General features: G+C 39.2%; 1 protein-coding gene across 1 annotated transcript in view; it reads right to left on the bottom strand.

The window, feature by feature from the left end:
• Nucleotides 1-12096, bottom strand: part of PUM24 (pumilio 24) — a 163683-nt gene that overhangs the window by 118971 nt on the left and 32616 nt on the right. Inside the window, exons 3-7 of the mRNA XM_089419429.1 lie at nt 9158-9219; nt 8991-9072; nt 8756-8879; nt 8525-8608; nt 8007-8121 (exon numbers count right to left, since the gene is read on the bottom strand). Coding sequence (XP_089275555.1) covers nt 8007-8121; nt 8525-8608; nt 8756-8879; nt 8991-9072; nt 9158-9219 — 467 coding nt within the window. The remainder of the gene's footprint in view (nt 1-8006; nt 8122-8524; nt 8609-8755; nt 8880-8990; nt 9073-9157; nt 9220-12096) is intronic.

The raw sequence follows: 12096 nt of genomic DNA on the forward strand, positions 1-12096 counted from the left end.
AATAAAGATCGATCTTCAAAGTGTTCATTGTCCTCGACCAGAGTACTTGTGCCAAAATAAAGAAAAAATGGAAGAGGTGTCAACTAGGCTGGAATCTTTCACCACCGAAATTGACAAGAGAAAAAGGGGTCTTAAAACGCTCAGAGCCTCAAGCTCAAGAAAAGCAGAGATAAATTGATCCACACAATTGATGCCAAAAATGATTTTCTCCCTCTCATATTTATAGACTTCTTAGAGGGCCTCTTCTTTTAAAATGATTGAGTAAACTTCACTCCAACCCCCAATTTTTGGGTTTCTTCGCCCAACTACCCCAAAACTTGCCCAATCAGTGGGAATTTTGGGGGGTTTCCTCCTTTTTGGAGGACTATAACCTACGAGGATTCATAAGCTACTTTGTCCCTGTAGGCAATTATTTTCCCAAACATTACAATCCACCATAGAAGAAAACAAAGGAATCTAACCTTGATGAAATTGCAGATGGACTTCATTGATTTCTACAAGGCAGGGATCAAGAGGGAGTTGACTATTTCCTACAATCCTCAACAATTTCTTCCTTAATCAAAAGATAAGTACTTCATATTTTTCTCCCTTGACTATTATTATTATTTTTAATTTTTGGTTAGCCTCTTGTCTTTGTATTTTGCTTGGTTATAATTTTTTTCTTCCATGGCCTCCTCAATGGAGTTTTGCACAAAGAAATAATTGTGGAGACTCAATGCATGATTCATGTAGTAGATGGCAGCATCGAGAAGTACAAAGCAAAGTTGATGGCCAGAGAGTTCTCCCGGAAAGAGGGAGCGCACTATGAGGAGATTTTTGCTCTAGTCTCCAAATGGTCAAGTTCTTGTATGGCCTAAGAGCTCGACTATAGCATGATTCATGTAGTAGATGGCAGCATCGAGAAGTACAAAGCAAAGTTGATGGCCAGAGAGTTCTCCCGGAAAGAGGGAGCGCACTATGAGGAGATTTTTGCTCTAGTCTCCAGATGGTCAAGTTCTTGTATGGCCTAAGAGCTCGACTATAGACTCAGCATGAGTGGATGATGTTCGAGAGGGAGGATTGTACAAATTATAAGGACATCCAAGACCATGCCAGATGCCCGGAAGAACTTCTAGTTTCGAGGAAGCAGACAGACGAGCAAAATGGAAGGAGCAGTCTTCCAAGAGGATGTCATGGGTTGTGAGTGTCAAACTAGATGCTTGGAGATTGGAGGTCTCCAAGAACAGTATGCCTTCTATGAGGGGACCATGCCAGACAGCAAGATATGCTTCAGTGACAGAGGTGACAGAGGGAGTAGTAGTGACAGAAGGATTTGCCTCCATGACAAAAGGGAACAGCCAAGATTGCCACAAGAGGATTTGCTTCAGTGTCAGAGGGAGCACCCAATCAAGGTGACCAGAAAGTAGTTGTGGTGATGGATCCAGTGAAGAAAGATGGTCAATTTATGGTTGAGTCAAGGCATGCAACAAAACATGTGTTGACATACCAGCGTGGTACAGTTGGATATGGTTTGAGTTATGTCTTAGGTGGCGAAGTGAGATTGTAATGATATACGAATTCAAGTTGAGTAGGGAGTGCAGAGGACAGATTCAGCACCTCAGGGTGTTGCTTCAACTTGGGATCAACATTGATATCCTGATTTAGCAAGAAGCAGACTTCTGTCGCACTCAGTACAACAGAGGCAGAGTATATTGTAGCCAGTGTCGCAAGTCGTGAAGCAGTGTGGCTTATAAGGATTCTTGCAAGACTATTTGATCAGGTCACTTCATTCGAGACATGGTGTAAAGGGAAGCAGTGAAGCTCCAGCACATATCCACAAATGAGTAGATTACGAACATTCTCACCAAGCCTCTGTCTAGAGCGAAGTTTCTATAATTCAAAGACAATCTTGGCATGATGCAGGATGTCTCCCTCGTTGAGGAGAATTGATGTTTTTGCAGGATCGGGCAAACCATCTCTCGAGAAGCTAGACAGACTTGGTTGGGTCATGTTGATTAGACTAGCGGAGATGGATACATTCACCTAAGTAGCCATGAAGGACTTTGGCTAGGTCATGATGATTTGACTATAGGGGTGAATGGTCCAGGGAAATTGTAGGATTGGACAGATTTCTCCTAAAAAGCCAAAAGGACTTGGTTGGGCCATCATGATTTGACTAGAGGGGTTAGACGAACTTCACCTGAGAAGCCAAAAAGGACTTTGGCTGGACCATATTGATTTGGCCAGCGGGTGACTTGTTCAGGGGCAGATCCTCTCCTAAGAAGAAATGAAGCACTTTGGTTGGGTCATATTGATTTGACCAAAGGAGATTGATACAATTACCTGAGTAGCCATAAAGGACTTTGGTCAGGCCATGCTAATTTGTCCAGGGGTAAATAGCCCAGGATACTCACATTGCCTACTCCAGGATGGAGTGATCTATAGACATGCATCAATATAGCAAGCTAATGAACTTTTCTATGGAGGAGAAATTTCAGCTAAGAGAAAATTTGTTGCAAAAAGGAGAATACCTCCCTCACTAAAAGAGGGAGTGTTGATTTTTGTGTAGCATTGGGAGGTATTCTTGCATGCCAAAGAGGTTTCCAAGTCGACCTAAGAAAACTAAAATTGGAATTTATTTGGGGCACCAAGTCGGCCCAATTCATGAAAGGGTGTGTCCCTTGGGTTAATTTACCCCCATTCAACTTGTGTGTGTATAATATAATATATATATATATATATGAATGATGTGACATTTCATTTTTACCACCATGCGAGAACAAGTCTGCTTCAATAGAAAAGGAAGGGAGACACAGCTAGCAATAAAGGAGGCCGAGAAAGGGAATCGAGAACTATTGGAGGACAGAAGCAAAGGAGCTACAGCAAGAAAATGAGTTGTAGGCCACAAGGACTACCGTAGACCTTGAAGATGACAAGGTGAGGCCTATTGGATGTTGACCAAATTAGGGAAAAAGGGATGTGAATATCCCTAAATATCAGTGGTTGTCATTGATGTCAACCGAAGCAACACCAGGGGCTACCCCGACCTTGCATGGGAATTTTGACTTGACAATTTACTCTATTCTGAGTCAAGGATCTTCTAGATGGATTCTACTCGTCAAGATGTTTCTGTTAATATATGGCACGTCAAGTAATTCTTCACAGTTTGAGAGATATTCACGTTTGAAGTTAGTAACCCCAGTTAGTGGGCTAAAACCCTATGGGGTTGTGGCATGGCACTCATAATTGGTTGCGGTCATTGAATAGTCAATAATTAATAAAAAAAATGCTCCTAAAATCCCTCCAACGTTCACTTGTTGAGGACCCTCTCAGCTCAAGACATTCATATAAATAATGACCCTCATATCCTCCTCTAGTAGGGATTATGTGGCTTCAAACAGGTCATCGTGGCATTTTCGCTATAAAAAAACAAAAAAAATTGCGAAGCTTCAAAAGCTGAAATTAAAAGTTAAAACCCATTTAAGCCGAAATCTTGATGAACCTTGTGACCGAATTTCAGAGCTTGGTTCGCTATATTTTCGAAGATATGATATTAGGAAGTTAGGGTTTTTGCAGGCTCCCAAATTCCATGTCAAACAGGTGACATTGGGAAAATCGTCATAACTTTCTCTCTGAGCATTGGATTCAAATTTTGTAAATAGTCACAAAAGAGGACGGATTGTAGTTTGTTGAGTAGTGTTTTTAGGGCCGAAGGTCACAACAGTGACACGTGGCACTTCGTACAAGTTCGCTCTATTAAACCAGTCTATAATCAGGTCATCATGGGAGATTGGGCATAACTCTTCCTTGAAGAATCCAATCTTGATCAGACTTGTTGGGTTGGAAAGAGGACTCAGAGGGCTACCAAAGGACGAAATTTCAGATCCTGGAGATCCGAAATTACATAGATACAACAGATTCAATATCGAGCTCCTAGAATGCAAGAAAAAGCATGCATTCAAGAATCATTGTAGTAAGGACCACACATCAACAGTCAAGGGTAAGTCTCCTACAACAAGGTATGTATGATTAGTGTTTACATTTGAATTTTGAGTATCATCTCTAACATATGTTTTTGCAGGAAAACGTACGTATATACAGTGTCTCGGTTATATCTCTATGTCTCTATATGTCATAATTAGTTTTTTGGATGTCCTATTCTTGATACTACACATTTTATGCTACATATTCTTGATGCTACACCAAGTTTGCTAAATCTATATGATGTTGTAAGTTCATGTTACTTATCTTGTCATAGTTGATAGAATGGTCTCTATTGTTGTACTTAGAACTTGGTCCATCACAAGTCTAGAGTCTACCATCAGTTTTTATTGTATATATCCTTAGGTTAGTTTTGGATATAGTCTTACATAGAGTCTAGGCCTATATCAAGAGTGGGAGTGTTTGTTTATTGCTATAGCAAGTCAACAACAAAAGTGACAAAGCACACTTCTGGTAAGCATTGTAATTTTTAATTTGTATTTATTCATTATTATGCACTTACATGTGTTTTGCAGGCAGAGGTAAGTTGAAGGGTATTTTGTTTTGTTTTGGGATTGGTTTCGCGGGGCAAATTTTGCATGCAGGTAGAAGAAGATTCAAGTACAACTTCAAGAAAGAATTCAAGAGCAGAAGTATCAAATCAAAGGAAGCATTGCAGCAGGACATCCTTCGAAGACATGACAGCCATCTATATATTGAGAAGAAGTGTCAAGGCCAAGAGTCATCATTGTAAAGTTGTAAAAGAGTCATTTGTAAAAGTGTCATCATTGCAAGAGTCATTATTGTAAAAGAGTCAATTTGCCTAGAGTCGAAAAGGCATTATTGTTTGGTATAGGAGTCTTTGTTTGGATGATGTCATGGTTGGGTTGCAGGTCATACTATGAATGGGTGTTCAATCAAAATCATTGTAAATCATATTGTATCGTGGATCGTTGTCCTTGGTACAGGAATCCACACTCTTGTCTCATTTCAGTCATTATAGGGTGGCAGGGAGGTGCTAGGCTGGTGCATGAAGTCGCCTATAGGTTGGAGCCTGTGAACACTTCAAGGTGGTAGGTTGGTATAGGATGTTGGGGCATCCATTCAGTTGACTACTGAAGAAACCAGGGTGTTGGGGCGTCCTTCTAGTGGGAACTGGAGAATAATGCTTTTCTAGAATTCTAGGAAGTTGTTGCTTTCATTTCAGTTGGGGCTGAAGATTAAAGAATTTATTAGAAAAGCATTCGGTGGTTTTTGACCCAGAGGGGGTTTTCCACCTAAAATTCTTGTGTCTATTGTGTTCTTTTATTTACTGTTATTACTGCATAAACATTAATAATAATTGAAGATTAACTAATGCTCTGAAAAGATTTAAAAGTGCTAATTGCTAAGGAATACTGATTCACCCCCCAGTATTTCCAACAGCTGCAAGACTTTGATGTTGACTTGGTTGATTCAATGATTGATTCGTTGATTTATGTATTGAAGTCTATTGTTATCTGTTGGATTCAATTATGGTTCGTTGGATTCTACTATGGTTGTTAATGCCTGCTTCTGTGAGAAGCCACTTACTATCTGCTAGATTCGACTATGGATACTCACATTCGCCTCTATAGCTACTACAGTTTGCTCCAGAGAGAAGCCCTGGTTGAATTTGAATGAACAACTGAATGTTTTTGTCCACCGTGGCTACATTTTTTATGTTGAACTGGTTGTTGATATTTATATGAAGAAATTGGAATCATTGAGAATCCCCTTAAAGAGGGAACATTGATTACATAGCATCATATTATTGATTCCTTCGGTAGGTTGTGTTGTGAGACATTGTGGTCCGGGAGATGTATTGTTGATTCCTCTTGTAGGTTGTGTGTCATGAGACCTTGTGGTCCAGGAGATGTATTGTTGATTTCTCCTGTAAGTTGTGCCGTGAGACCTTGTGGTCCGGGAGATGTATTGTTGATTCCTCCCGTAGGTTGTGTGTTGTGAGACCTTGTGGCTCGGGAGATGTATTATTGATTCCTCCTGTAAATTGTGTCGTGAGACCTTGTGGTATGAGAGATGTATTGTTGATTCCTCCTGTAGGATGTGTATCGTGAGACCTTGTGGTCTAGGATATGTATTGAAAATTACTCCTGTAGGAGACCTTGTGGTCCGAGAGATGTATTGTTGGCTCCTCCTTTAGGTTGTGTGTTGTGAGACCTCATGGTCGGGGAGATGATTTGAGATGGATGCTATGCATCTTTCTTTATGATGAGACTAACGATCTCTTCCTTAGGCTGTGGGTTGTGAGACCTATGATTGGTTGGGAAGATTGATCTTGAGAGAGAGAATGAAAAGTACCTCCCTGGCTAAGAGGGATTGTTGAAAAATATGATAGTCATGGTCAGTGTTTTCATCTTGAAAAAGAAATATGAATTTAAATTTAAAATTTGCCACCAAAACTTATTAAGTCAGTTGGGCCCTGAAGAGGCATCCATTCAACTCCACTTGAAGTATATCTAGGAGATCATTTCTCATTTGGACATGCAATTTTTGGTCACACATATCTCTGATCCAGCAAAAATACAGGAGGGCCGGAATTTCAGGAGGGCATTTCAGGAACATGTTTTTTGACAGGGCACTTCATCATGTTTTTGGTTACTGGTTTGGTTATTATTCTGTTATGTTTATTTATGATGCATACATGAATCTGGAAACCCTCTCTCTCCTAAGAAAGAACTTTTCTGGGTTTTCCCTTTGTGGGTTTTGCCCCGGCTGTGTGCCTAATTTCTGTGTCTCTTTTCTTATTGTTTCATGGTTATTTTACTGTTATCTCATGTTTATTAGTTGATGTTTTTCTTCTGTATAACTGCCTAAATGATATGGAATTTAATGCTATGTGAAATATAATATTTAATTGATCAATGAAGTAGTTATCAGGTGAAGAAGAACCTAATTCTAGCAATTATCCTGGAAAATCATCAATTTCTAGACAAAATTGTTGATTTTGTAAACTTTGCTGAAGAATAATTTCTCCTAAAGAAAAGTTGTTGGGTTTTCTACCAAGGTTGGGTTTCCCAGGGTAAAAAGATTGTCTTTTTTGTGCATGGTTGTCTTTCTGTGATCTTTATTGTTTCTGCTACATTTACTGTAGATTTTTTATGTGTATAATTGTTCAATGATATCAATGGCATGAGATAAATTGATTGAATGTCATTAGGTAGAATTATCAGATCATAGAATTGATTCATATTGCTCACCTTGTAGAAAATTCAACAAAACCTGCCCTGCTCTGCAGTCAATGCCCAGTCAAATAGCTCAGTCAAACAGCTGACAAATTCAATCAACTTCCTGCAGTCAGACTCAGTCAACGTCTCACACATGCAGTCTCTAGAAACTGGTCAAATTCATCCTCTTCTCACACGTGCAGCGTCCAAAAAGGATAGAAAGAATAGATGAAAAGGGAGAAGACTTACTCTTGCTTGGTTAAGAAAAAAGGAGGTTAAATCATCTGTTTATACTAGTTGAATGGGGTGAAATAACTCAAGGGACACATCCTTTCACCCTCCTGGGCCAACTTGTCATTCAAAAATCATTTTTTTAATATAATTCTTGTAGGCCGACTTAGGCATGTGCGAATACCTCCCAATGCTACATAAAAAAGTCAACATATCCAAGTCTTCCAATTGGAAACATGGAGCATACACAGATTATTGGCATTATCATCATTATTATTTATCCTTGTCATCATTAATATTCCTATTACTATCATTTTTATTATTATGTTTACTGTTGTTGTTCCTATTATCCTCCAACCTATACCCTATTTAGGTATCTGACACAATTTTAGTTTCACTTTCATGTCAAAATTTAGCATTCCCCTAAGAACTTTGAAACAAGAGAGCCCGTGTATTTGAACTCTGCAAAATCCATTCATCTTTTTACTTTTAGTATCAATCAAAAACCACAATCTAAAAGGTATCCGCTGTTAAACTAGTCATATTTCAAATCATTCACAAGTGAAAACATAATGCCCTTTCAACATATAGTCCAAGTTCAAACCATACCTGCCCTTGCCCTTTGGGATGATACCCTTGAATATCCGAAATTCTGCAGAATATATTTCTGAGAGAAGTTCTTGCTTTTGAGTTCCATTTGCAAGTTTGAAGACATGTTCTACAACTGAAAATTAGACATTTTAGCAAGAGATTTATGGAAGACCAACCATATAGAGCACCCCACCTACAATATAAAACCATTTTTCCATCTCAATGGTAGTCTTAGAAATTCCAGTTGTTAAAAGAGATATAGGTATGAGGAATAAAAGCACAATCAACCTTCCAGCTGTTCTTTTCAAATTTAAAATGAGTATAAGACAATAAGGTCAATGAGAAGCAATGGGCAAACATGATAAAAATAGAAAAGAGAATCACCAATCAAAGTAGGAATTAGAGAGTGACGAGGAAATATGCATTAAATTTGGTATTGACAAGAACAAAATAACAACAAATATAGGACATACAAGCAAATAAGGTCACAGAACAAGATCAGTTCTAAGAATTTTGTTGGTTGAATGCAGCCATACCAGCTGATCCAACTGGATGCCGGAGAAAAGCAACAACATGCCCATGAAGAGAAGATATAATTTCTTGCAATTGTTCCTTGTTTGCTGTGCACACGAACATAAACATTAGCCAAATTTTTGAGAAACAATACCTTAGCAAGGCATGCATAATCATTATTCATATGCCATTTCACAAAGCTATCAATCAAAGTGATCATTAAGAGAAATTTTGAACAAATTTAGATACCTTACCATGATCTAACATCTTTGTCACAAGATGTACAGCATAAGTATTTCGTGCCAATTTTAAAAAATGTGGACGCAGCTCCTGATAAACACTGTCCCTCTCTGCTGGCTGACAATACTTGATGCACGTCTGATGCACAAATATGGATAAACACAAATAATAAGCCTAATATTAAACACAGAATAAGTGAGAATATGTTTATTTATCAGAAATTACAGAAAATTAATGTACAAAATTTACCTGTAAGACGCGTGAAGAAATGTGGGAACCGGTAATATCTGGAATTTTTCCTTTCATTTTGTTCATTGTCTCTGAAATCAACCTGAAAACGCAATAAACACAAATTCCCTTCAAAATAGATTCTATAATTTTAACTTTAGTATAGCGCAGACTCTGAATAAATTTACTTGGATCTTTCTTCAATTTTTATATTCCTTTGCCTCATCTTCTCCCATGATGCCACGAGTTCCTGCCATGATGCAAAATAGTTTGTTATGGGTAGTACAAGGTAGATGGAATACAATTTTGCAATCACAATGGAATCCATGCCACAAAACAAGTAGCATCTCAGTAGCCGCTTTGACAAGAATCAATATTCTGGAGTTAATTTTCCTTTTCAATTTCTCAAGAGATAACAAAAATATACAACTGACAAACAATGATATACGTTCCTCAACATACAGGGTACATCTCTTTGGTCTATGTTCAATAGGACATGACAAAATAAAGAAACAATATTACAAATGCTAACCAATAATGCATGTATTGGGAAGACAGGGTTTAGTCATGAAGATCCCAAGGTCTTAGCACATTATATGATCCTGCATGGGAGATGATCTGGATCTTGACAGACTGCTAAAGAGAACCTGATAAAACAAGAGTGGTGGATTGATAAGAGACCCCCAAGGCAGGGTGATCATAACATAATGCCCTAGTGGTTTGTCAAAGAACAAAGTACAAAAAAAATGTGTTACCTACCAGACCTGCGCTCAAAGATATTCAAAGTCTGTTAATTTTAGATAAAAATGGTATGTTCTATGCTTTAGAGCAATTTACTTCAATTTTTCTTATTAGCCCAATATCAATTTCCAAATTAGCAATCACATTAACATTGATAGTAAATGCAGATAGAACATAAACGATAAGCAGAAGACAAGCCAAGACAAGAGGACACAATATTTGGCGGATCCCAGGGAAAAACCCCAATGTGGGGAAAACCCTTTAATCAAATCTTATTATTCTTGAAAAGTTTAGCAGAGCGAGAGTACATCATACAAAATTTACTTGCCCAATCACTGTAAAACAGTCCAGCCAAACAGCAGTCAGCAGGATGCCCTAACTAGAAAGTCAACGCTGGTCAAACCAGCATAAAGTTTCCTCCAAATAAGTTCAGTCAAACCCAGTCAACTTGGCATCCAAAGAGAGTCCGAATCAGCCCAAAACAGTCTTGAAATTCTCGGTCAAACATGGTCAACAGAGAGTCAAGGCTGCTGTCAAAGGCCATGCAGTCAACGCTGTTCAAACAGCTGCAAATTCCTCGATTTCTGTGCCAGGAGATGTGGCCTAAGGAAATAGAATTTCCTGCCTGAAAAACACAGTCGAAGGAGAGAGTTTGACCCTCAGTCAACACGCCCAAAACAGATCTGTAATTTTCACCGAGAAATTTCAGGCAACCCAAGTCAACGCATGAAGAAGATGCTCCTGTTTGCTGTACAAACCAATGAGAAGAAGAGAGAGAAAGATGTGTTGATGGTGTGTCCAAATGAGGAAAATGCCTCTTCTATTTATACACAACGTTGAGGGTGAAGAGACACGTTTGTTGGGCTTCATGAGCCTACATTAGACTTCTGGCCGACCTTGACAATTTGTCCATAGAAGAAATAAATTCATAATTCCATTTCTACTTGTCAAAATGAGATGATTTTTAGATCAATCTTGCACCTCTCGGAAAGAGGAATCCAATAAAAATATTATCTCCATCATATGAGCTGTCCAAGGTGGAGTTTGGCCCTAGTTGCCAATTTTAACACTCCCTCTCAACTAGGGAGAAATCCACCTGCCAAACCATCTGTCAATCTATACCATCTCTGTCATCCCTGCTCTGCTCTGCTGAACCATGAAGAAATAATGAAGAAGAAATGATCGAGAGTGTATCATACCACTCTCCATTGACCCGAAGTCAGTCTCCATTGATCCCAGATCAATATAAAACATCCTAGCATAGGGAGTACGGTAGTACACAATGCATCCATCGGTAGTACTATGGTCCCTATCCTCATTTCCCAACTCATTGGCCAGATGAGAGGTACTTCCCATGAGTCTCGGACTACATGGGTAGGATGTATCGGCAAGAGAAGGTGAACCACTCATCCTGCTCATATGCCATAGGAGAAGGTGAACCACTCATCCTATACATATATCAACAATCATGGGGTATCACAGGGGAAGGTGAACCACACACCCTGTACACAGCGTACCAATAGAGGAAGGTGAACCACTCACCCTATGGTCGCTCAAAGCTCCAAGAAGTACCCCAAGCCCCCCCGGAGCTCCCAAAGCTCAAATCCAACTCAAATAGGACCCTCATAAGAGGGTCTTTCCACGACTCCAAGTTGTTCACAAAAGGTTAAGAATTTGACCTTCCCCAAGGGCTTCGTAAGAATATCTATGACTTGTTCATCAATCCCAATGTGATGGAGCCTTATTGCTCATCGTTGTACCACATCCCGGATAAAGTGGTACCTGATATCAATATGCTAGTAGTGGTCATAATACATAGTATTTCTCAGAAAGATGAATCCCACTTTGGTTGTCGCAGTAGATCACGATGGTATCCAGCACATGCCCAAACAGCTTCACAGGAGGCCATACTAGCAGCAATATATTCGGCCTCGGCGGTGCTCAAAGCAACCAATTTCTGCTTCCTACTCATCCATGATATCGAATCAAAACCTAGTGAGAAGCAACATGCTTATGTGCTCTTGCAATCCACCATAATGCCAACGCAGGCAACATCAGAATAACGATGGAGCCTCAAATTCCCGACAATGTATCTCAGTTCATAGGTGATTGTGCCCTGGAGATATATCAAGAGATCTAATATATGTGATGAGGCTCGACCATAAATTGACTCAATGTATTCACTACAAAGCATATGTCGAATGGGAGTGCACCAAGAACATCAGGGCCCCCATGAGTTGACGATACTCCGAAGAATTTCCCAAATCGGGTCCAGCAACACTTCCGCAAAACTTCTTGAAGTTAAGTTCCATCGGAGTAGTCACGGACTTACAATCCACCATCCAAAATCTTTCAAGTAGTTTCACAATGTATTTTCCTTGATAAA

This window comes from Pinus tabuliformis, chromosome 4_1 (assembly GCF_031772625.1).
Source record: "Pinus tabuliformis cultivar Carrire ecotype Pingquan chromosome 4_1, CPIR1, whole genome shotgun sequence".
NCBI classification, from domain to species: domain Eukaryota; kingdom Viridiplantae; phylum Streptophyta; class Pinopsida; order Pinales; family Pinaceae; genus Pinus; species Pinus tabuliformis.